Genomic DNA, 27,375 nt, shown 5'->3' with positions numbered 1-27,375 from the left:
GCCCCTCATGGACCCCACCAGAACATCCCCGCAGAAGAACCCAGGGTTCACAGAAATGAAAAACCCGTTACATGACTAGGGATTTGTCCTCCCAGTCTGAATTGAGAGAGAAAACGAGGATTCTAAGTGCCAATGTGCCTTGGCATACACACTGTGAATGACAGAAATGCATTCATTTGAGCTGAAGGGGAGGGGAAACGGAACAGCATATGTAAAATGCTCACTGAATGAAAAAAAAAAAAAAAAAAGATGAGTCCACTATAAAAATAATCCATTATCCCTGCTCAGCTGCTGGCTCTGAAGACTGCACAGTGTGTGATGCCAGTTTGCTCTACCACATGGCAGACTGCCTCAGCCTACCCTGGCCCAGAGCTCCAGCATCTCTGCTGTCCCCGGCACTCTCTGGGTGCATTTAGTGTGAAATTCCCTACTTAGTTTTTTACTTTAACAACATTAGCTCCTGACAAAGAGCATAAAGCTAGCCAGGCCAATTGACTTGATTATTATTATTATTATTTTTTTTTGTATATGTGCTGTCAAAGAGATCACTTTTGGAAAGCCTGGGAGCTTCAGGGGGAGCCCATGGGGAAGGGAGTGGGAAGCACACCTAAACAAGCAAGAAGGGTGGGGGTATGGGGACCCATGCCCCTCACGCAAGGCCCTATAGTACCAAGCCAAAGTCTCACAGTGGCATTAAAGAAGTGCAACTAAGGACTTCGGAGCCAAGCTCTGAGTTCAACCAGGTATGGTCCTGAGACTGACGGGAGTGGCCATTAGGCTCAACTACACTGTGCAGCCACGGCCACAGCCTGCAGATCAGGGACCGAGGCTAGAGACACGAACACAGTCAGCACAACCTACCACCTGCTGAAGGTAGAGAAAAATACTGGATTGTTCTAGGGAGCACCTTAGCTTATGCTGGTGATGTCACTGGCAGAATTCAGTTTTATCTACCTCCAGCTGCTGGTAGAAAAAGGTAACACCCATTGGATCAGAACAGACAGAAGATCAGGCAGTGATGGAAGGGAAGAAAGAGACTTGTAATGACCTGCACTTCCTTGGTTAAAAAAAAAAAAAGCCAAGATGCATTTCCCTCTTGCGCCTGGTGAAAGAAGCCTACATGGGCCTTTTCTTATGGTTAGTTCTTTCACATTGCTCACTTACTATACGTAGTGTATGCCTTTTAACAGATTAAAGCTGAAGGAGAATTCTGTAGAAATATATGAAAGTTACTGCACCAAAACATTCTAAATTGTGTTACAAAACAGTTTTAGAAGACGGCTACAAATACACACCTGGGTTTTACTGAAGCTGTACATAACATTAATGATAGTAAATGGTGTGAGATGATAATTTTTAGCATGATAATTAACCTGTTGAAAAAAACAAAAATATGTAAAGACATATATAATTTGTGATTCTATTAAGCAAACAGTTGTTACCAAAGCATACACTGTTACGATAATCTTTTCACTAGATTATAAGTGCTACTGAGCATGGGTTTGTCTTATGTGCAACTGTACAGGGCTATAAAACTACTACTACATAATTAGTAAACAGAATGTTTCCACTAGTTAGAGACTAGACCGGCACATGCAGTCTGGTGTCTAATCATTAAGCAGCATTCCTTTACCCAATACAGCACATGTATAAAAATTATTTGCACATGTTAACTAAACATCTAAAAACTTTACTTTAAATTGCTAGTATAGAGCTATTCTATACTTCCACTTTTTCAATTCAATAGTTATATGAATCTGAAAAGTTCAAACACTTTGATGCTATGTGAGATCAGAGCTGAAATTCTTTCGCAGATTGCAGAAGACAGCCCTACTGAAATGAACAAGAAAAACATATTACTACCTTTAGCTTAATAGTTGGATCGATTCTGGACAAATCTGAATTATTTTTAAGAATATTTCTGTTTGGTCATACTAGAGCTGTACTGAATAACATATTTTCCTATTTGGCCAAATACAAATAATGGGCATTGAGCTTTAAATAATAAAAAAAGCAACATGAAACCAGAGATCAAGTGTTTATTTCAGTAGGATTTAGCACAGTAGAGAACCGGATTATTCATATTCAATTTTAAATCACTATTCAGCCAAATATAAATAATATATTCGGGGCACTATTCAGGGATGAATCGAATACAAATATTCGGTACAGCCCTAGTTCGTACTGCCAACACAAACTAACCAGCACTACTGAAGTCAAGAAACAGTTCTTGTTTTCTGCTGACTGCACTGAAAACAAAAAAATTGTTACATATTTTTACTAGGGCTGCAGAATTATTTTTTTTAATGTGCAATAAAATATTTAATCATGATTAACGGATCCCTCATTTACCTCTCTTGAACCTGGCCCACTGCTTCTCCCACTGTGAACTGCGACTGCAATGTTCACACCGGCAGAAGCAATGGGCCTGGCCGCTGACCTTGCAGCTATGTTCACATCATGAGGTCCCTTCTACTCCCTATACCTCCTAGGAGCACTCCACAGTTAAAGCCATAATAAGACTGGGCAAAGAAAAGAGCAAATGTATCAGCCCCTCTACCACCAGCAGCAGTGCAGAATAAAATCACCTGCTTTTCCCTCTTATGCTTCTTCAGGTAAGCAAAAAAGAAAGCTCCATTTAGCAGTGTCTGGGTTTCTCCATCTTGGTTCCCAAAAACTGACCTGTTTGTTTATTGTTGAGATCATCAATTAAGATTTCCATTGCTCTGTATATCTGGGTGAGGTGTCCTTGGAAAAGTAAAACCACATAATTCAATTAATGGGGGGAAAAAAACCCATGTCATCAAAAATATGTTTTTACTTTTCCAAGGACACCTCACCCAGATATACAGAGCAATGGATGTGCACTAGCATAGGATTGTTTATTTTGATTTAGATCACACCAACTGAAAGTGAGTTACATTTGGGTACACAAGGTATTTCTGTCCCCAGAAGGCCTGCAATCTAAGGGGGAAGTTTCTTTTGATATAGAGGAACTTGTTTTAAATGTTTGAGACATCTGCACTAATAGATCACATGTCAAGAATAATATTCAACTAAATTGACCCGCTATCCACACTATCTTGTTAACTGACAACTTAGATAATACTGCTGAATATCAAACTAAGAAAGGTCTTAGAGGTCCGTGGTAATACAACACCCTAGTGGACTGGTCCATGGACCGCTCTCTAAGCACTTCTTTAAATGAAAGATTGAAGTTCACACAGGACCTCAAGCTTTCATTGTCAAAACCCCTTTCATTTCACATCTTTTTTTATTTTACTAATTATTGTTCCTATTTATTTTAATATATTAAAAAAAAACTATTTATCATGCAGCGTGCTTCTCTATGCCAACAGGGCTCGTTTCACCCTCCAGCTTCATTAGGGATATAGTGCTTTAACTGACATCCTGCAAAGAAATGGCAGATCCCAGAAAACGACAAGGCAAATGATCCGCAAACTCCAAAGTGGAAGACAAAAAAGTAGATCAGTGGTGGATAAACACGATCTTTATTAATAAAATTGCATATAACATATATTGGTTTTCCCTTTCTTAGTTTGATATTCAGCAGTATTATCCACTTACGGTTGTCAGTTAATAAGAATAATATTGTCAAACTGGTACAGTCATTATTGTTTGAAACTACTAATAAACAAGTGGTTTATGCTTGGATTTCAGGAATTATTTGTGTTTGTCGTATTTTCTTAAAAAAAAAATCTCTTACATATTAATTGCTACCACACAATGTGATTAATCGTGATTACATTTTTTTTAATCTTCCTGCAGCCCTAATTTTTAATTATTTGGATTTAAACTATTTATAAACTGCTCTATCCAATCACCCTAGGGAGTATACAACACAGGAATGTACATAATCATTAGCACAGAGACAGTATATATTTAAAAGAAACAAACACAGCAACTAGCACTGAACAGTGAGCAGACCCTACATTGCGACTCCAAACGCTGGAGTTTTAAAGTGATTTCAGTTACTTCCTGAATTGCACAATGGATGACACCACTCCCAATTCCACTGGCAAGGTATTTAATTGCCTTTATGAAGAGAGTCGCCCAAGGTGCTGTACAACAAGCACTGCATGATAAACAACTTACGTTGTATTAACAGCACAATAGTAAAATGAGCAGATTTCAAAGTAAAACACTTAAATCGATGAAATAAAGTTAGAGGTAACTGCTATTACTAGGATTCAATTTCATAATATGATAGTCTCAAATATATACATCAAAAGAACACTGCAGAACTTATATATAAAAAAATGGAACACCTTAATAAGCAATGCATTAGATCATAACAGATATGTTCACAATGTCAGCAACATACAATGAAACATCTTTAAGAGGCAGCAGATGGGACAATGGATAAGGCAAAGGTATTAGGATAAATAAGTACGTAGATACACTGAAGGCAAATTATATGTAGTGTTCAACAAGGTATGTAGAGTGATGTGATAGCCGTGTTAGTCCACTTTTAAAGGTAATAAATAGAAATAAAACAAAACAAAACAGAAAAGAAAATAAGATACCACCTTTTCTACTGGACTAAATACATTTTTTTATTAGCTTTTAAAGGGTTACCTTCAACAGCTAATCAGGGAATGGAAAATAAAGCTGAGAATGTTATGCCTTTGCATCGCTCCATGGTGCGACTGCATCTCAAATACTGTGTGCAGTTCTGGTCACCGTATCTCAAAAAAAAGATATAGTGGAATTAGAAAAGGTACAGAGACGGGCGATAAAAATGATAAAGGAGATAGGATGACTTCCCTATAAGGAAAGGCTAAAGCAGCTTGAGCATGAAGAAGAGACCTAAGGGGAGATATGATAGAGGTCTATAAAGTACTGAGTTGAGTGGAACAGGTAGTCATAAATTGCTTGTTTTTTCATTCCAAAAATACTAGGACTAGGGGCATGCAAAGAAGCTACTAAGTAGTAAATTTATAACGAATCAGAGAAAATATTTCTTCACTTATGAGTAATCAATTCATTGACAGAGAATGTAGTAAAAGCAGTACGCTTAGCAGGGTTAAAAAAAAAAGGTCTGGATACTTTCCTAAAAGAAAAGTCCATAAGCCATTATTAAGATGGACTTGGGAAAATCTACTGCATATTCTAGGCTAAGCAACAAAAAAATCTGTTTTACTGTTCTGAGATCTTGCCAGGCATAGGAGCCAACTCTGTGGGTGCTTGAGCACCCCCAATATTGAGAAAATTCCTTGTATGTGTCCAGGGAGGGGTTATTTCCATTGGGCTTAGCACCCCCAATAATTTTGAAAAGTTGGCTCCTATGTTGCCAGGTACTTGTGACCTAGATTGCCCACTGCTGGAAACAGGATACTGGGCTTGATGGACCTTCAGTCTGTCCCAGTATGGCAATGCTTATGCTCTTATACTTTTTCACAGAAAGGATGGTGAATTCATGGCTTCCTGATAGAGGAGACAAAAACTGTATCTGAATTCAAGAAAGTTTGGAACAAGTTCATAGGATCTCCAAGGAAGAGGAAGGGATAGTACATAGCATGGATGGGCAAACTAGATAGGCCATATAGTTTTTACCTGTCTTTATGTTCCTATTTAAGCGCAGAGCTTCTCAAACTGTAGGTCTGCACCCCAAATGAGATCACAAAACCCACATTTGGAGTCACACCATAGATGCATCATTATTATTCAAGGGGTTCACACAATTTTATTTGGCAGCTATCATGGGGTCAGAAGCTCTGCTCAAGAGGAAAGAAGGTACAGAGGAGATATTTAAATTAGAGCTGTCTTTCAATTAAAATTTTTAGTCGCAATTAATCAAACAATTAAAGGTATTGTATGAATTTATTTCCACTGCAGCTCCCCATGACTCTGGGCAAGTCACTTAACCCTCCATTGCCCGGGGTACAAAATAAGTACTTGTATATAATATGTAAACCGCTTTGACTAAACCACAGAAAGGATGTATATCAAATCCTCTCTCTCTCTTCCCTTCACTAAAAGACTGAATCACCCTACCTCCTACTCCCAGATCCAACATTTCTCCCTTTCTCTTCCTTCCCCCTAGTCTCTCTCTCTCTTTTTTCCTGGTGTCCATTATCTCCCTCTATTCCCTTTCTCCCTCCCCTCCACACCTATGAGCAGCAACACACACGTGGTGGTGAGCAGCACCAAGCTTCTCGTGGCCACTGGAGCTCACTACCTCGGCCATAGCTTCCATCTGTAGCCCCTCCAGCTCACTCCCCTCCCTCCATCCAGGGTACAGCATCTGCCCCTCCCTCAATCCCGCCTCCCCCCCACTCCCATAAGCAACAAAAACGTGGTGATGAGCAGCACCAATCTTCTCGTGGCCGCTGGAGCTTACTGCCTCAGCCATGGCTTCCATCGGTAGCCCCTCCAGTTCCACTCATGGGTCTGAAGCTCACTCCCTCCCCCCACCCAAGGTACAGCATCTTCCCCCCAATCCTCCCTCCCCCGCACCAGTGTACCTTAAAAGGTGGTCTTCTGTAGGTCTCCGGAAGTAGCAGAATTGCACATATGCTGCCTGTGGCCTGTTCCAAAGCTTTTTCTCTACCCGTCACGCCTCATAATATATCAAATCTTATATATCGTAGCCCAACCAAAAGCTAAGAACAGTTTATAGTAAATAACAAAACATACATAATACAATATAAAAAAAACCAACAATTTATAAAATACAACTTAATATCATGTAAATAACCACATTTTAAGTAATTTTCGAAACCTCAAATACAGTGCACTCCGTTAAGTGCAAGGGCTCCTGACTGGATTTTTACTTGCATTTAACCAAAGCATGCACATAAATAATAGTATGAAAATGATAACTTCGGTTAAGAAATCACACAAAGCCAGTGCAGCTTAAACTTGTACTGCTATTGGACTGTTAACAATTTTCTGAAAAAGATCAATAAAACAAATATAAATTTGGCAACACAAAACTAGTGTTATTTAAAAGGTTTAAAAGAATCTGCAATTGTTTTCTGTACCGTGTTTTGTGTTGCAGACAAAGTTCAGCAGGTCATAAAAATGTTCATAACTCTGGCAACTATTACCTTCTAGATAAGCTCTTACAATGTCCATGCTTTGTAATGCAGCAGCAAATGTCACAGTGGGTCTTGCTTCATGCTCACTGCCACCTTCCACCCCCATTGGCTCATCATGTGTCTCTAGCATCCTCAGCCTCAGATTGCAACTCTGAGCAAATCTATTCATCGTTTATATCCACAAAAGTCTGCAGGTCGTCATCAACAGCCACACAGCGGTCAAACTCCTCTGGAGTAACACCTGTTAGGAAATCCACAGGTTTCTCATCATAGCATTCTTTCATAAAGCTAGCCCATGTGTAGCAGCTGGCAATTGTACTTTGGCTACTAACATGACACCAGACCTCCTCCTGCATGTGTAGTGAATCCAGTAGGCTTAGCTTGCAAGCCAACTCAGCCACTCTCTTGCTAATGTTTTCATCATTGTCCCCATCAGATGACGCAGCACCAGCGCCCTGTAATGCTTCTTGATCCATTGGCCGGATAACTGAAATTGTGTTGGGTGGTAGGAACACAACCTTCATGTTTGATAGTCTAACATCAACATTGTGTGCTGCAGTTGTCACATAGCATCAAAATTTCACGCTTTTGCCTGTGCATTGTGATATCCAATTTTTTCAGTCATTGCAACCAAATTTCTCAGGTCATCCAAGCATTTTTGTTTGCCTCATAGGCCACTGGGAGTTGTTTAACATTATTGAAGCAACGTGGCTGTTTACTTTTCCGATTGTTAGTGGCTTTAATTTTTCACTTCTAACCATGTTGCATGAGAGTAGCTTTGTCAGTTTTTCCTTTGGCACTTTTGTTCCAGCAATCTCAGCCTGCTTGAATGCCAGTGTCCCAGCTGGAATAGCTCTCCAATAAAGACCTGTTTCATCTGTACTGAAAACGTCACACGGTTGCTAATCTTGATGATGCCCAGTAGAACATTTGATACCCATCTTTCCACACCCATGTCACTGCATCTTGTTTTTCGCTATGCTATTTCTTAAACTTGATGTTGTGTCTTACTTTCCATTGTTCCAGCCATCCAACAGTTGAACTGAAACCATCCAATCCAAGGTTTTTTGCCAAATGATTGGCTTTCTCCATCAGTAGGGGACCACTGACAGGAAGCCGACAGCTTCTTGCTTGCTTGTGAAAACCAGCGAAGAAGAGCTTCTTCCACATCTCTTGTTTTTCCAGTTCTCTTGCGTTTCCTTTCAGGATTGGTAGTGTTCTGCCAATCCTAAAGAACTTTGTCTTTCTGCTTGTAGATGCGTGAGATTTGACTTGGATATATACCATACTCTTTTGTAATGAAAGCCTGACTTTCCTTGTTGTCCAGTCTTTTTATAACATTGATCCCATCTGCGAGTGAAAGTGCTTTACACATGAGTGGTGACACGGCCATTTCTGTACAGGCAGAGCATTTAGGTGCTCAGTTCAACTTTAGAGGCCACACTTTTGGTACTATACTGCCGCTACAGCCCACAGTTTTGATAGAGATGCGGAATCAAACGCGTTTAGGGGCTCGGTTCAACTTTATAGGCCACACTTTTGGTACTCCGCCACCACTACAGCCCATTGGGTTCCGGCCTTATGATACAGTATTCAACTGCTATGAAGCACAGCAATTGGACATCACAAACTGAGGAGCCAATGAGGTTGGATAGATCATTCACGATGCAATAGGACTTTACAAGCCCCGGAGCAAATCAGTGAAGTTGTAAAAAATGTGTTCAAGGCATTGTACTTAAGCGGATCATAACTTACTCCGGTTTGGCACACCTTCGATAAGTGTAACACTGGAATGAAGAAGAAAAATTTAAGACTAGGTTTCTGTTGCAGGTAAGTGGAGTGTGCTGTAATTAATTTCAGCATGAATTTCGGAAGGCAAAGCTTTTCAAATAGGAACTGCTGCATATGTAAACAGTATCCTAGAAGTAGAACCTAATCTAGGTTTATAACTTGTTAACATGCAAAAACCTGGTTGTACTCTTGAGAGGTTTAATAATGGATAGAGAAGAAAGATAATCTGGGCAAAAACCATTCATGATCTTAAAAAAAACAAAGAGCCTTAAAATGAATCCTAGCCTGAACCAGTAACCAATGTAAAATATGAAACAACAGAGTAATGTGATCATATTTAGTTGTAAAGAAAAAGTAAGCATGCAGTGGTATTCTGAAGTAACAGGATTTTTGTCAAAGATTTGCCAGTCAAGCCCAAATAAAAGAATGCTACAATAATCAATTCTGGAAAAAAAAATGTTTGAACCAATTTTTGTAATTCATCTATTGAAAAATAAGAACAAATCTAATTAAGATATTTCAGCTTACGCAAAAGTGATTCATTTCTTAATTTGAATATCCTCATTCAAGTCAGAATCAATCCATACCCCTAAACTTTTAACTACTTTCTGAAATGGAACTGTTTTATCCCCTAAGGTCGAATTTGTAGTTGGAAATGATTGAGATTTATCGTTAACCCACAACATAACAGTTTTTCTGCATTTAGCTTAAGTCAATTATCCATCATCCATTTAGAAATTGTAGAAAAAATAATGTTGAATGTATTCAAATAAATCAAATAGTGGAAGTAACATGAAAAATAATATGATGATCTGCATTAATAAAGTAGGGCAAATTCAATGATTTAAGTAACTTTCCCAAAGAGCTAAAATAAATATTGAACAGAATGGGAGACAATGAAAAACCCTGCGGTACTCCACAGCCAGGTGACCAGGAAGGGGAACACTTTGTTAACTTGGAGTGGAGTAGCCTAGTGGTTAGTGCAGCAGAGTTTGATCCTGGGGAACCACTGCAGCTCCTTGTGACTCTGGGCAAGTCACTTAACCCTCCATTGCCCCAGGTACAAATAAGTACCTGCATATACTATGTAAACCGCTTTGAATGTAGTTGTAGTTGCAAAACCACAGAAAGGCGGTATATCAAGTCCCATTCCCTTTCCTTAAGAAAACAAATAATACACCCTACCAGAAAGGCCAATTTGACTCAATCTAAGTAACAAAAAATCAGGGTCAACCACACCAAAAGCGGCTGACAGATCTAACTGCATGAGAACAGAGAGAGTACCCTTATCAACTAAACTTCTCAATTCAAAGATTAGAGCTAGAAGACAAATTTTCTGAATCCAGATTGACAACAATCTAGTAAATCAAATAAATCCATATAGTCTTGAAGTTGTGGCCCCACAACAGATTCTGATATTTTGGCAGAAAAGGGATGTTTGTAATAGGTCTATAATTCAAACAACTGGATGAAGATTTTAATCTTTGATTAAAGGAAGGATAATTATTGAACTTATGATAGCTGGATGATAACCCAGCTGTAGCACAAGTTTAACCAAAATCAACAGCCGAGAAATTCCCTCGATTGGAAGATGTTTCTCCATGGGCAGGATGGGTCAGAGGGAAAGCTTCTGTCTAGGCTGCAAGCAGCATATCTGCAATTCTGCCGCTGGTGAGGATCAACAACGACCACCTTTAAAGGCAGACTGGGTGAGGAAATGTGGGTGATGTTGAATCACAGATGGAAGGGAAAGATGTTGAATTGCACTGAGGATAAGGGTTGGTAGTGGAAGAGAGCAGAAGAGATGTTTGGAGGAGGCATGGAGTGGCAAGTACAACTCTAAACAAAGGCATGGAGGGGTTTAACTTGTACAATGTAACAGGTATAACTCTGGCCATCTTACTGGGCAGACTAAATAGACTATGCTTGCTTCAATGTCGTCATTTACTATGCTACTATGACTGTTGTCTTACACACAGGATTTGAACCTTGCAAATGTTGTGCCAATACCCTTTTCTACCAGTGATGCAAGCATGGTATTATGGTCTACAACAGGCTTGTCCAACCTTTTTCTATCGGGGGCCAAGCTATATTTTATATTTGGAGTGCCAACACACATACAGTCGTATTTTGTCTAATGGTTCGTCAAATAATGGCAAAATACAATTGTGAATTGTCCCCTTCTCGCTCTCTCTCTCTCTCATGTACCACCCCAGCCTTCACTTAATCTCTCTCTCTCACACGATTCCCCCCCCCCCCAAGTCTTCAACCAATCGTTTACCCTCACCTGGCTTTAGCTACAGAAGAAACAGCAGGATTCCTGCTTCCCCACCGCAACACAGCTCTCTGCAAGCTTGAGCCATGTAGTACTGAGAGTTCAGGTTGGTCTCGCAGTTTCAAGTCTCACAAAACTTGTAACCACAAGACCAACCCAAATTTCATCATCACGTGGCTCAAGCATGCAGCGATCTGAGTTGCAGTGGGGAAGCAGGAATCCCGCTTGTAAGCGTCACAAGAATTGCCAAACTTCTAAGGGCAAGAAAAAAAACCCACTTGGTAAGCCAGATTCTGGCCCACGGGCCGTACGTTGGACAAACTTGGTCTACAGCCTACTGTGAAATCCAGCAGCACTAGTATCAGTGCGAACCTCCTGTCATGGTTTATGTGGAATTTGTCCTGCAGGGATACAAGAACTGTCTCTGCTGCATACCCAAGTCTGAAGCCAGATTGACATAGGTCTGAAGCCAGTTGATATTTCAAAAGGTATCTATCCACTTTTTTTTTTCACCTTGAAGATAAACATTGTTCTGTCTTTCTGAAAATATATGGAAAATGTTTCTTTTTACTTCATTTCAGATACAGAAACACCTAAAATTATAGACTTTACCTGACACTGGCGCCGGAGAACGATACAAGGATGAGCCAAGACATTTTCTGTAAAAAGACTTTTAGAAAAGTAAAAAATGTTAAAATTAAGCAATACTTTAAAACATAAAATGTCTTCAAAACAATGACAGCAGCATAAATTAAAATACACGCAAGGAACAAAAATGATGCTAACTACAAAATGTATAATGAATTCTCAAAGAGACAAAAGACAGAGGGCTCAGTGAAGTGACAATTCAGGGCTGCAGAGCCTATATCATCAACATGGCAACCTGGCATCTGGAGTTTGTATATTTCTGGTGGGCTCACAATATTAAGCTTTTGCACTTGGGCCAATGGAGGGTTAAGTGACTTGCCATGAGTCACAAGGAGCTGCAGTGGGAGTGGAGTGGAGGAGTGGCCTAGTGGTTAGGGTGGTGGACTTTGGTCCTGGGGAACTGAGTTTGATTCCCACTTCAGGCACAGGCAGCTCCTTGTGACTCTGGGCAAGTCACTTAACCCTCCATTGCCCCATGTAAGCCGCATTGAGCCCGCCATGAGTGGGAAAGCGCGGGGTACAAATGTAACAAAAATAAAATAACTGAACTCGTAAACTACACTTCTAGTGACCAGTGAGAGAACTCTGTAAGGACTTCATATGAGCCTGAGGCCATGAGTAAATTTATGGACACTGCTACTGATTACAGCTCCTGCATCTAGCCCCATTAACTAGGCTCCATTTGGCACAGAAGCAACTGGATGTAGAAATAGTGATGATTCACTCACCTAACTAGTGTAGGCCCTGACAGGAAACATTTGCCCTACAAGAGACTGACCACAAAGTCAAGGGTCTGAAAGAACTGAAATACTTGGGCTGCTATCTCTTCAGTGAAGCAGCATATAACAAGAACATAAGCGTTGCCATATTGAGACAGAATGAAAGTCCATCAAGCCCAGTGTCCTGGTTCCAACAGTGGTCAATCCAGGTCACAAGAACCTGGCAAGTACCCAAAACAGTAAAACTGATTTTATGCTACTTATCCTAGAAATAAGCAGAGGATTTCCCCAACTACATCTTAATAATGGCCTACGAAATTTTCTTTTAAGAAGATATCCAAACATTTTTAAACCCTGCAAAGCTAACTGCTTTTACTACGTTCTCTGGCAACGAATTCTAGAGTTTAATTACTCGTTAAGTAAAGAAATAATTTTTCCGATTCGTTTTAACTTTATAAGTACATAAGTAATGCCACACTGGGAAAAGACCAAGGGTCTATCAAGCCCATTATCCTGTCCACGACAGAGGCAAATCCAGGCCAAAGGCACCTGGCAAACTTCCCAAACGTACAAACATTCTATACATGTTATTCCTGGAATTGTGGGTTTTTCCCAAGTCCATTTTGTAGTGGTTTATGGGCTTGTCCTTAGGAAACCGTCTAACCCCTTTTTAAACTCTGCCAACTTAGTAGTTTCATTTCGTGCTCCCTAGTCTTAGTATTTTTGGAAAGAGTAAACAAGCAATTCAAGTCTACCCGTTACACTCCACCTCTATCATATCTCTTCTCATCTGTCTCTTCTCCAAGCTGAAAAGCCCTAGCCACTTTAGCCTTTCCTCACAGGGAAGTCATCTCATCCCCTTTATCATTTTTGTTGCCCTTCTCGGTACCTTTTCTAATTCCACTATATATCTTTTTTGAGATGCGGTGACCAGAACTGAACACAGTATTCAAGGTGCAGTCGCATCATACAAAGGTATTATAATAGTTTCAGCTCTGTTTTCCATTCCTTTCCTAATAATTCCTAACATTCTATCTGCTTTCTTAACCGGCGTTCCACACTGAGCAGAGGATTTCAACATATCATCAGTGATGACACCTAGGATCCTTTTCCTGGGTGGTGATTCCTAATGTGGAACCTTGTATCACATAGCTATAGTTTGGGTTCCTCTTTCCCACATTCATCACTTTGCACTTGCTCACATTAAACGTGATCTGCCATTTGGATGCCCAGTCTCCCAAGATCCTCTTGCAATTTTTCACAATCCTCTTGCAATTTAACAACTTTGAATAACTTTGTGTCATCAGCAAGTTTAATTACCTCACTAGTTATTCCCATCATTAGATCATTTATAAATATGTTAAAAAGCAACAGTCCTAGCACAGAACCATGGGGAACCCCCACTATCTAACCTTCTCCATTGAGAATACTAACCATTTAACCCTACTCTCTGTTTTCTATCTTTTAACCAGTTTTTAATCCATAATAGGATATTACCTCCTCTCCCATGACTTTCTAATTTCCTCAGGAGTCTTCCATGAGGTACTTTGTCAAATGCCTTTTGAAAATCTAGATACATCATATTGACCGGCTCACCTTTATCCACATGTTTATTCACCCCTTCAAAGAAATGTAGTAGACTAGTGAGGCAAGATTTCCCTTCACTAAATCCATGCTAATGTATATGCTCTGTAATTTTGTTCTTTATAACAGTCTCTACCATTTTGCCTAACACCGACATCAAGTTCATCAGTCTACAATTTCCTGGATCACCTCTAGAACTCTTAAAAAACTGGCATTACATTGGCCACCCTCAGATCTTCCAGTACCATGCTTGATTTTAAAGGTAAATTGCACATTACTAACAAAGCTCTGGCAAGTGCATTTTTCAATTCTATCAGTACTCTGAGATGTATACTATCCAGTCCAGGTGATTTGCTACGCTTCAATTTGTGAAATTACCCCATTACATCTTCCAGAGATTTGTATGAGTTTCTCGGACTCATCAGCACTGAATACCATTTCTAGCACTGGTATCTCTTCCACATCTTCCTCGGTGAAGATCAAAGGAAAGAATCAATTTCATCTTTCCGTTATGGCCTTGTCTTGCCCGAGTGCCTCTTTTATCCCTTGGTCATCTAGTGGTCCAACTGCTCAAAAATAACCAGATGTCCATTAATGGATGTTCTTTGAATCCTTCTTACCAAATAAAAGGAGAAACCAATAAAATTCTCTTGGAGAATGCTTTGGAAGCAGTTGCAGAAGCCCAGAGGGAATATGCCAGTTAACTGAAAAAAGGTAGGCGGCTCAAAAGAAACAAGCCTCTTCAAGTTGTAAGGCTGTAAAACTGCTGCATAAATGCACAGGAGGAAAGTCTCTTTCAACTGAAAGGAAGCTCTAGAACGAAGGGGCATAGGAAGAAGGTGAAAGTGGATAGAATAAACATGAGAAAATACTTCTTTATGGAAAGGGTGGTGAATTTGTGGAACAGCCTTAAGGTGGAAGGGGTGGAGGCGAAAACAGTATCTGAATTCAAGAGAGCTTAGGACAAGTACAAAGGGTCTCTAAGGAAGTGATAGGGAGAGCAGATGACACGGATGAGCAGACTGGATAGGTGTTTATCTAACTACATTTTTCTATGTAAGTTTTTGGGCTTCTATACTTTTTAGAGGTTCAAAATTCTCTAAGAGCATTTCAACAGTTTTTGGATAAATTATACCACCCTGTCTTAGGAGATGCTGATAAATCAGCTCCGTCAAGCTCCATCATCACAAGAAGTGCTTCAAACAGCCATAAATACTGCCCCTGGATAAATCTCCAAGTCCAGATGGTATAGCAGTAGAATTCTGTAGACTTTTTAACTCTCTCCTGAGTTCCTCACTTAAATCTTACAACATTATGACTTCAACTCGTCACCTACAGCTTATTCTTCGGACATAGCAGTGTTGATGAGATCCCTTGCATATCACTAGTTATGGCCCCATCTTACTTCTAAATGTTAATTGAAAAATATTTACTAAGAATTTAGCCACATAGCTGGGAGCAGTGCTGCCAAAAATAATTCATAGGGACCAGGTGGAATTCATGAAAAATCAGTATATAACAGACAACGCACACTTATTACATCATCTGTCATACCTAAGTCCCTCAATCGCTCAGCATTTATCCTTGTGATTAACGTCAAGAAAGCATTTGAACACACAGAGTAGTCTTGTTTGCAGTTATGCAATGGTTTGGATGTCCCTTAGCAGTGATGTGTTGCAAGAATTATATTTAAAACAATCCTAAATCCAGAATTTTTGTTAAAGAAGACCTATCCTTTTGGCATGCAGTGAGGCACTAGGCAGGGATGCCCTCTGTCTACCTTATTATTTGATATGGCTATACAACCTTTTCTGTAGGCCATACTTCAAAATGTCAGTATTATCAAGATTACGTCACAGGAGAGAGAGTTCAAAGTCTCGGCCTATGCAATATAACTGGACTGTACTATTCTAGCCTTCCACGAACCGGTTCGAAAATACTCTTCGGTTTCAGGTATAAAAATCTACAAAAAACTGTTACAGATTTGTCTGGGTTTCACAGTGCTTAAAATACCTAGGTGTATTTTTTCATATAAAGATTTGACTACTACCTTACCTAATGCTTATACCAAGATTTTTCAATTGGCCACTGATCTCACCTTAACATGGTCACCTCTCCATTATTCTTGGTGGGGCCGTTCAGAGACTATTAAGATGACTGTCACCAAAAGTAATTTTTCTATTAAGTATGTTACCTTCACTTGAACATAAGGGTTTCCATAAAAAATAGATTCTGTATTACAGAAATTTTTATGAGACGTGAAACCCCTGAAAATAGTAAAGATGGAATAGGGTTTCCAGTCTTCCTTTCCTACCATAAAGCCTTTATTCTTCAATAGGCGTTACAATTGTACAATGTAAATTATATGTATAATCTTGATTGGCTGGAGCTTGAAAAATCCTTGGCAGCCCCCAATTCCATTACAATATCTAGTAGGTATGCACCTTCCTGCCCAAGTGTGGGATAATGGGCTGATCAACCATACATATCAATGTCTAAAAGACCTAGATAGCTGGCTTGAGATCAACTGGAGTAAGTCTAACTGCATATTACTTTGGCATAATCCTCAAATCAAGATTTCTGGCAAAATAATCAGATGGCATCAGAAGAATATCTGGATGTAGCGTAGCTTTGCTAACATGGGTGTATGCTCGACTTTACTACAGCTCGGGAATGTGTGCACCTTCTATCTCAATTCTTCAGATGGCAGCAGATGTACTGTTTAAATAAATATGCTGGCAACCAAGACTACTAAGAAAGATCCATCCCTACTTGAACTTGTTGACTCATATCGGGACTATGGGCCATGAGGCTTCAAAAACTACACCAAAAAATGTGAGAACGGTGGCCACACCATTCAGTTGGACTGAAGAAAGAATGGGCTGAAGAAACACAGGTGGACTTAACATAAGCACAATGGCAGCGTTTTTGGTCATCTACAAACGGGACAATATTTTCATCACCAATACTGCAGTCAATATATTTCTTCAAACAGACCATAGTAACATAGTAGATGACGGCAGAAAAAGACCTGCATGGTCCATCCAGTCTGCCCAACAAGATAAACTCATATGTGTATACCTTACCTTGATTTGTCTGCCTTTTTCAGGGCACAGACCGTACAAGTCTGCCCAGCAGTATTTCCCGCCTCCCAACCACCAGTCCTGCCTTCCATCACCGGCTCTGGCACAGACCGTATAAGTCTGCCCTCCACTATCCTCGCCTCCCAACCACCAACCTCTCTTCCCCCACCTGCTCCGCCAGTTTGGACTCCTATGAAATTCTTTAATGCTAAACTTAAACCTTCACCTATAAGCTAGTTTTGTGGACTCAATGAGGGTACTTTAGCAAATATGACTTTTTTCCTGTCCTATCAAGTATGGCTTTTGGAAGAGGTCTGGGACATTAATGTCAGTACTTTTTCCTCTTTCAAGAGATATCACTTACCCCATACAATGGAAAAAGAGATGGCTGAAGGGGGGGGGGGGGGGGGGGGAATATGATTGAGATCTACAAAATCCTGAGTGGTGTAGAACTAGAAGTAAATTGATTTTTTACCGTTTCAAAAAGTACAAAGACTAGGGAACACTCAAGCAAATTACATGAAAATACTTCCAAAACAAATAGTAGGAAATATTTTTTCACTCAACAAATAGTTAAGCTCTGGAACTCTTTGCCAGAGGACATATAAGGTATGTAGAAATTAATATATTTAGCTAATTTTAAATGTATATATTTGGTTCTGACTGCTAATTTTAATCTTTAGTTACAACAGACCACACCCTGAGGCAGCAATTTGCAAAGCATGCCGTATGTTGGTGAAGGCGTCCGTGCACTGCAAAAGATGAAAACGTTTTGATAAAATTTTACTTTACAACATTTTAATGTGTTTCCACAGATTTAAAATATTTATATGTCAAGAATGTTACAAGTCAAGAACGTGTACTGGATTTTGTGATAATAAACATTTGAATTCTTTAAGAACTTTGTCATGTTGGTTGGAACCTAGTTTGGAATTTGAAAAGAGAAGCAAAGAAACAAAACGAATGTGCAATATAGCTTGGTTTATTTGTTTGGAGGATGTAATAACAGCAGTTAGTGTATCTGGGTTTAAAAAAAGGTTTGTACAAGTTCCTGGAGGAAAAATCCATAGTCTGCTATTGAGACAAACACGGGGAAGCTACTGTTTGCACTGGGACTGGTTGCATGCAATGTTGCCACTATTCAGGTTTCTGCCAGGTACTTGTAACCTGGCTTGGTCACTACTGGAAACAGGATACTGTGCTAGATGGATCATTGATCCGACCCACTATGGCTGTTCTTATGTAGTAGGCTCTACCTTAATTCATTTGTTTTTTACTGTCTCATTGTTCACCATTGTGTTCTCCAGATTTGGTTTGTTATCTTTCTAGTTTAAAACTTACAAAACATGAACAAAAAAAAAAACCCACAGCACATACACATAGCATAAGACCAGTAAAAAGAAGGAATGAAATACAGACCCAGGTTAGGAGCAAAAGAAAGTCAAAATATAGGTAACCCTTGGTTAAGTGGTACATCACTCCTCTGGAAACAGATGTCTAGTGGTAGAATACTAGGTTTGAGTGGGTGGGTCCTGCTCAAAGCAGAGAGCGTGCTAATAAGCAGCAAGCCTACCTAGTTCAGCAACTGGGCAACCTCAACTTCCTGGGAAGATTCATGAAGAACAAGCCTGACAATTACCTAGTTATACATTATTTCAGAAACATTTGAAATCATTCCTATTTCAAAAATATTTAAAGTAGATATATATGATGATTATTAAATTTTTTGTTATTTTTTTGATAGACGATTGTAAGATGTGGTCTTGAGTGGAGGAGCCTAGTGATTAGTGCAGCAGACTTTGAACCTGGGGAACTGGGTTCAATTCCCACTGCAGCTCCTTGTAAATCTGGGCAAGTAACTTAACCCTCCATTGCCCCAGGTACAAATAAGTACCTGTATGTACTATGTAAACCGCTTTGAATGTAGTTGCAAAAAACACAGAAAGGCAGTATATCAAGTCCCATTCTCTTTCACTGCATCTTTGTTAGCCACATAGAACTGGTCTTATGGGATTGCTGGTTATGTGTGTTTTAACTGTAAGTCTGTCAACTTTTAGAAGAGTGCATACCATAGGATTTCTCTCATAACAGCAAATGACTTTCAAAAGAACTCTTGTGGCAAAGTGACACCTTCTGTGATAGTTTAAGAGATCCTTTCCTCAAGAGAGAGAAAGAGAGACAGAGAAAAATCAGTCTCCTAGTGGAGCAAGTGGGGGCTGGCATAGGTTTACTTATGGACTTCCTCATAGAATTCCTGTATAATTTAACTGGACTTTCACAGAAACCATGTAATATATCAATTTGTTTCCTGCAGAATGGTAATTATATCCATGTAAAAGGTCAGAACACGCTGAAACCATTGTAAGTAGTTTATGATTACTTCGAAAGTCACTAAAAGGATTTGCACTCAGATATACAGTAGTATTTTCTTTACTATGAGTCATCACCCAAGGTCTACTATGGTTTATTAGCATTTAATAAACTGCTTTGTAACCAATTGATTGACGAAATTCAAAACTCTAAGCTTGGAGTATCAGCTACATTGCCAGTGATTCATATGCAGTTTAGTAAAGTTACTCACATGTATTTATTTAGATTTTGTTCACACCTTTTTCAGTAGTAGCTCAAGGTGAGTTACATTCAGGTACACAGGATATTTCTCTGTCCCAGGAGAGCTCACAATCTAAGCTTGTACCTGAGGCAATGGAGGGCTAAGTGACTTGCCCAAGATCACAAGAAGCAGCATCGGGATTTGAACCGGCCACCTCTGGATTGCAAGACCGGTGCTCTAACCACTAGGCCACTCCTCCACTCCTGTAGCAGGTGGCCTGCTGTCCTAAGAGAACAAGTATTCTCATAACTGCTGACTAGCAAGATTATTATAGAACTTTCTAGCAGCATCCCACTGCGCATGCGCTACTGCCTTCCCACTCAACGTGCGAGTGTGGGTCCCTTAGTCATATTAGACAGCTCAAAAATACAACTCCAAGGGGAAGTGGGAGAGTATGTATGAATGCTTGGCCTGCTGTCCTCGGAGAACATCTGCTACAAGTATCTTCGCATTCTCCGAGGACAAGCAGGGCAGTTGTATTCCCTAGCTACCAAGCTCACCGAAAACAATCCTAAGATAATAGGGACTTGAAACATTGAAACCTGAAAGCCAATTAACCTGAAACTATTTACATACTAGTTGTGAAGGTGCAGCCTGGAACTGAAGAAAACCATGCCTGGGGGGGGGGGGGGGGGGGGTGGAAGTTGGCTTCTAGACACCAAACAAATTCCTCAGGACTGCCTGCCTGAACATCAGGTATCCTGCTCAAGATAGTAAATGAGATTTGAGGGATGACCATGTTGCAGCTTTGCAAGTCTCCTCTATGGAGGCTGACATTATGAGCCTTGAACGTGACCCTCTAGAGTCAGCCCAGCTTGGGCATAACTAAAGGAGATGCAATCTGCTAAAAAATTAGAAATTGTGCATTTGTCGATGGCTACCCTCATCCGGTTTGGGTCAAAAGTAACAAAAAAAAAAGCTAGGTGGATTATCTATGGGTGTTAGTCCACTCCACATAGAAGGCTAAGACTTGCTTGCAAATCTAAGGTATGCACAGTACACTCGCCAGGATTGGCATGTGGTTTTGGGAAAAATGTCAGCAGAATGATTGACTAAGACCCTATCTTAGGAAGGAACTTAGGGTGCATGCGGAGAACTACTCTACTGTGGAGAAACAGTGTAAGGTACATTACCTACTAGGGCCTGAAGCTCACTGATCATGTGAGTGGAAGTGATTGCCACCAAAAACACAACACTCCAGGTCAAATACTTCAGATGACAAGAATCAAGTGGCTCGAAAGCTTTCATCAGCTGGATGAGGACAACGTTGAGATCCCATGACACAGTTGGACGACTGATAGGAGGCTTTGTTAATAGCAAACCTCTCATGAAGCAAACTAGAGGCCGTACAGAGATGGGCATACCTCCCACATAATGATGGCAAGTACTAATCATACCGAGATTAAACCTTACAGAGTTGGTTTTCAAATCAGGCTCAGAGGGGGTACAGGAGGTATTCAAACAGTTTTTTGTGTAGGGCAAGTGAGACAACTAGAGGCCGTACAGAGATGGGCATACCTCCCACATAATGATGGCAAGTACTAATCATACCGAGATTAAACCTTGCAGAGCTGGTTTTCAAATCAGGCTCAGAGGGGGTACAGGAGGTATTCAAACAGTTTTTTGTGTAGGGCAAGTGAGACAATCTAAGGTCTTGCCCTCACACCATTCCGCAAACCTCCTCCACTTAAACGAGTAACACCTCTTAGTGGAGACTTTCCTGGAAGCTAGCAAGATGCGAGAGACACCCTCTAGCAAATCTAAGGATCTGAATTCTACACTCTCAACATTCAAGCCAGATTAGAGGTTGGGATTGCGGAAGGAATCCCTCGTTCTGCTTGATGAGGGTTGGAAAATAGTCTCCACGGTCCTTCAGAGGACAACTCCACAAGAGGAGGAAACCAGATCTTCCTCAGTCATTAAAGGGCGATTAGAATCATAATTCCCCAGTCCTGCTTCAGTTTCAGCAAAGTCTTCTCCATGAGAGATACTGGAGGATAAGCATAAAGAAGACCCTTCCCCCAATGTAGGTGAAAGGCAACCGATTCTAGTCTGCCATATGGCCCAAGCCTGGAACAGAACTGGGGGACTGTTGTTGAGATGAGTGGCAAAAAGATCCACCAAGGGGGTGCCCCAGTCTCAGAAGATCTTGTAGGATATGACCATGTTGAGAGACCACTCATGTGTTTGCAAAACCCTGCTCAGTCTCTCTGCTAGACAATTTTCCTTTCTTGACAGGTATGTGGCTCGGAGGACCATTCCGTGAAGGGCCCACTGCAACATCCCCACTGCTTCCTGACACAAGGGGTAGGATCCCACACACCCCTGCTTGTTCACATAGAGCATTGCAACATGGTTGTCTGTTTAAATAATAATAATTTGGTTCTGTAGACAATCTCAAAGCCTTTAGAGTGGTCCAAAAAGATATGCAGATCTGTTTGCTGAACAGACCAAGTTCTCTGGGTGTGAAGTGGTGGAATTTGGAATGGCAGACCCACAGTCAAATTCGTTCAAGTTTTCCACCAGATAAGGAATCTCATGTGGGCAACGAGAATTAAGACCTGAAAAGCTTTCCTCCCAAACAAGTCTAGGTTCCGAGCTTCTCTACCCGGGGGGGGGGGGGGGGGGGGGGGGGGGAGCTGAAGCATGAGTCCTAGAACTCCTAGTTCATTTGAGGGCAGATTCAACAACCAAAAAGTGGTGAGGCAGTTGTATCCAGAAGGCTCCTGGGTTAGAGAGGGCTCGATACTGCATATCCACCTTCTTAGGTGTGACCTGCACTGAGAGGAGAGATTCCCAATTCTTTGCCAGTGCATCTTTAAAATAGGGTGCAATGGTATCATGACCCGCTTAGGAGGACACTCATAGTCCAGAACAGCTAACACTTCTGCCCTGGGCTCATCTTCCACCTCTAACAAATGGGATGGCAAGAAGCCATCTCCTTGATGAAACCAGTTAAAGATCTCAGGTGGACATTTATGTGTCTCTTGAAGTAGTGAGGGATCTGAAGGTACTCCTCTGAGAAGCGATGAGGGTCTTCTTCTGAGTCCCATTAGCAGTCCCATGCAGACTCCTCACCGTACTCCGATTAGACTAGGTGAGTCTGTTCCTGCTCAGTGGAACTATGTCCATGCCCCAGTGAGCACCAAGGTACAGCCCTACCCTCAGACTCGGGAGAAGCTTCTTCCCCCAACATCACAGAAGTACTGCATGTGTCAATGTGGACACCCTTCGAGGCGCCATTGTCGAGGATCTCTCTACAGGCATGGATGGGGCTAATCTGTAGTTGGCGCAGATGCCCTCAAATCCTAAGTGGACTGCAACTGCAGCATCTATGCCAGCTCCTCCCTGAGCATGGCTTGGAACTGCTCATTGAAGGTAGGCATTGGCACAGGAAGGAGCCTGGAGACCAGCAGCCTGAGAAGGCGCTGGTGCTGAACTGAAGTGGGGATCCGATTACCCGGAGTCTTGCACACTGGCACCTCTTCTAAACAGGGAGAGCACTCCTCCTGGTGCCAGCACTTAAGTATCAATGATGCCAATACCCCAGAACTCCTAGCACCGTGCATCGAAGAGGACCAATACATAAGTTTCTTAGGCTTCCTCTGATGCATCATGGTCCTTTAGTGCCGACAAGGACATCGAACCCGTAGGTGCCCTTGGTGTCAGGTCCGATGCGGACCAGTGAAGACCTTCTCAATGTTGATGTACTCCCAGTAGTGTTTTTAAGTCTTAGCAGCCATCGAGGTCGATGCTTCTGGTACCAACTTTGATGTACAGCCTTCGAGGAGCCAAACACTCTCCCCTGTTGAACCCTCCTCACCCTACGTGAGGACAACTGCATTTACAAATAGCGAGAATAGTTTGGCTCATGGTCAGGCCCAAAGCACCCAAATGCACCTTCTGAAGCCGCTGAGGGCCACACCTTATTAAGCCACTGAGGGCCACACCTTATGAAGCCACTGAGGGTCTTTCTTGGACATTGATTAAAGAATCATGGGCAAATTAATCTCAGTTGTGAACAACAAAAAGAACCAGCGTTCAAATGGCAGTCAGTGCTCCAGCCTAAACAGGCCTAGCAACTCGCAAAAAAAAAAAGGAAACTAACAGCCGAAGACACTACAAGAAATAAAAAAAAACAGAATAAAGTTAGAATATGGAAAAAGAATAACCAAAAGGGACAAAAATACCTGTATAGGAAAACACTATAGAGAAAATCACAATGACACGTCCTCCCTGCTCTGCAGAAAAACAAAGACTGAGGGATCTTCACTCACATTTCAGGTGGGAAGGAAGAAAGTTCTATAATAATCTCGCTAGTCAGCACTGGGCTCCGTTGGATGACATCACTCAGCTGTGAGTGCAACTGCCCTGCTTGTCCTCGGAGAATCATTAATATAAGAGAAAGATCTCTTACCTTGCAAGTCCAATACCAAATCCTGCAAATTTATTCAGCTGCTCTGAAAGAGAAGAGAGTCCATTAGACCATTGTAGGTCATACAGCTCATAGGATAGAAGATTTCAAAGATCTGCAGGATCATTATCTCACAAGCTATTTCCTATGTCTAAGATCAGTTAGGTAAACAGAAACGGTACCATGATTTTTCTTAGCTGCACAGATTTCAAGACTAGTTAGGACAACGGTTGAGACAATACCTAGGCAGGTCTTAAGAATAATCCTTGAGAGTCAGTGTATTGGCTCTAGGATTTTCAAGCATATTTTCGTAATGTTTATACATGTTATATCAGCTCTCTTCGACATGCTACATGTACTTTGTTAACCATTAGCAGTAACTCAGAGACTGAGATCATACGCCATATACCTTGGTTTAGGAGCAAGGTTTATTAGTGATATTTATTTATTTGTTACATTTGTATTCCACATTTTCCCACTTATTTGTAGGCTCAATGTGGCTTACATAGTGCTGGAGAGGCATTTGCAGAATCCAGTGTAAACAAATACAAAGTGATGTTGTGGTAAGATAAAGTTCAAACAACTACAGAGTGGTGATGTGGCAAGATAAATTTCATGTGGTATAGCCATATAAGGGAATCGTACAGCGGAAGATTGTGTTAAGTCCATTACGTATTTTAGTTTTGTCGTGTAGCAGAGATTGGCATTTATGTTGGATTGGTAGGGTGAAATTAATACAAGACAATGGCAAAACAGTCCACTATTCAAAAAATGACAACTAATCAAATGAAATAGAGGACTTCACAGATCAAAAAAAACTTCAAATATCAGCGCACAGGGAATTGAGTCCAGAGTCGCAACATTTAAAGTAGTATCGTAAGAAGATCCTCCGATCAAGCATTATTTAGGTGAAACTGGTGACTGTTAGGATCTTTTTAAGGTAAGTGCCACAGTTTATTCCTCTTCAAGTTGATAATAGGTCAAAAATTTAAAAATGTATAAAAAATAAGATTATGACATATTGCAGCTCATGTTTGGTTATATAAAATTTCAAAGGGTTTTTCGTTTTTTGGAGCACTGATTGAATTATGGCTTTGGTGTCAATGTCTTGCAATGCTTGAGGTCCCTTTTCCCCCTAATATTTTAAGGTTTTTTGGATCTGTGAAGTCCTCTATTTTGATTTAACATTAACCCATTTGGAGACACTACTCCTGAGGAATACTAAATGATCCTGCACCTGCTAAATCACTAAGAACTTTAACAGACAGGGATTCTGATCAGGCACTCTTTAGAGTTGCAACAGTAAAATCTGCAATATGGTAAATTAATAGCCTCAGGAAAAAAAAAAGATCCATCTAGTCTCTTTAGTAAAATGAACAGGACTGTAGAATTGTAATTGGCCCTCCATGAAGGTCACTCATCCCCCCCCCCCCCCCCAAGTCTTTATAGAGCTCCAAAAGTTATTTTACTGCTGTTTTGATCTGAAGTTCTCAATGCTTGTTTTTCAAACTCTTGCCATTTCCGGATTCACTGTATTTATCCCATGCTTTTTTTTTTAATCTCTACCACCTTATCTGGAAGGGCATTCTGGTTATCCACCACCTTTTCTGTAAAAAAGTATTTCCTGATGCTAATCCTAAATCTGCCTCCTTGCAGCTTCATATCATGTCCCCTAGCTATACAGCTTCCTATCCTTTGGAAAAGATTTGCATATTAATATTTTCCAAGTATTTAAACATCTGTACAGTATCTCCCTTGTCTCTCCCCTCTTCTTGGAGTGTAAATCTATGCACAAGGCTGTCCAGATATGACACCCCTAGGTTTCAAAATTAAACCTCATCTGACCTAACCCACCTTTCCTCACAGCTAAAAATACCCACAAGGGGAGGTCAGGCAGGAGCAATAACTGGGCTGTGGTTTTATATGAACACTGTTAAATTTACCAGGTAAAAATCTTATTGCCTCATTAAGTTCCCTGGTCTACACCACATCCCTCAACTGCAAGAAAAACAGTTTACATTTTTTTTCTCTTTAAAATGTGCACAACTGTATTTTACTAATACACATTTACAAGAAGTATTTCAACAACTGAATCTAGAGTCAAAGAATCTCTGTAAAGCTGTTATATAGCTTCATGCTTGTTACAACTCTACCACTACCTTTCTGATAAATGCCTTGAAGTATGAAAACCCATTTATCGTTTATGTAAAGTACTTATTTTAATTTTTAGTCCGTCACAAAAACAAAAAGGGCTATATTATTATGCTGACAAACACAAACCCTACTGCTTAACAGTATAAATGATGGCAGAAAAGACCATTTGGCCTATCTAGTCTGTCCATGCTAAGAATTAGAGAATGACACGGGGACAGGGACACGCAGTTAACCACAGGGACAAACTATGTCCCTGTGTCATTTTCTATAACTTTGAGACTAGTCGAACAGGCTGTTCCAACTAGATGAAACAGCATCTATAAAAATGCTAGTATCAATATGTGAAAACTTAACACTTATTAGACAAGTGGCAACTGAATTCAATCATAAACTGCAGAAGCTGCTTTTGGATTTAAATGAAGCACTGTTAAATGATAAATGACAATTTGTGTCTTGTCTGCCTTTGATGTGGCAACAAGACTTGTCTGCTCATCAGACTCCTACCATCTGCATTGTCTTTCTATTACATGCCCAGTTGCTCAAAAATCTTACTGTCACTGCAACTGATTCATCCATTGCTCCTGGCATCAAGGAGCATTAAAAAAAATCATAACAGTGCTTCATTGGGCATATTTCTCCCCTGCTAGGGCCTACAGAGTGCGCTTTATTTTGTCCCTGTGGGCATTTTAAAGGTGTAGATTAGGGTTCCTTGAGATAGCTGAAGTTGGATATTGTTGTAGGTGGTGGCATGAGGGGTTATTTCAGTTGCTTGCTGTTATTGTTTTCTATTTGTGATTTATAAACAGTTGTACAGAGCCTGTGGGGACAAACTTTGTCCTTATATTATTCTCTACTAAGGATACAGCTACAATCCACAGAATGTGACCACCTGCAAGATTTCTCCTTATTGAACACAGCTAATTTTGTCTTCCTACTTTATATTCCACAATCTTGTATAAGATCCCTCCTTATTCCCTTCATGCCTAATCAGTTGTTTCCAAAACATTTGGCCTCCTAGGTCCCCTGGTGAAG

At 40.5% G+C, this 27,375-nt stretch overlaps 1 protein-coding gene across 1 annotated transcript in view; it reads right to left on the bottom strand.

The window, feature by feature from the left end:
- SLC25A46 (solute carrier family 25 member 46) overlaps window positions 1–27,375 on the bottom strand; it is a 98,658-nt gene that overhangs the window by 69,289 nt on the left and 1,994 nt on the right. Inside the window, exons 2-4 of the mRNA XM_030193466.1 lie at window positions 24,193–24,235; window positions 11,743–11,800; window positions 1,296–1,373 (exon numbers count right to left, since the gene is read on the bottom strand). Of these exons, the coding sequence (XP_030049326.1) occupies window positions 1,296–1,373; window positions 11,743–11,800; window positions 24,193–24,235 (179 nt within the window). The remainder of the gene's footprint in view (window positions 1–1,295; window positions 1,374–11,742; window positions 11,801–24,192; window positions 24,236–27,375) is intronic.

Source organism: Microcaecilia unicolor, chromosome 2, assembly GCF_901765095.1.
Source record: "Microcaecilia unicolor chromosome 2, aMicUni1.1, whole genome shotgun sequence".
NCBI classification, from domain to species: Eukaryota; Metazoa; Chordata; class Amphibia; order Gymnophiona; family Siphonopidae; genus Microcaecilia; species Microcaecilia unicolor.
This window is presented reverse-complemented; position numbering and strand designations above follow the sequence as displayed.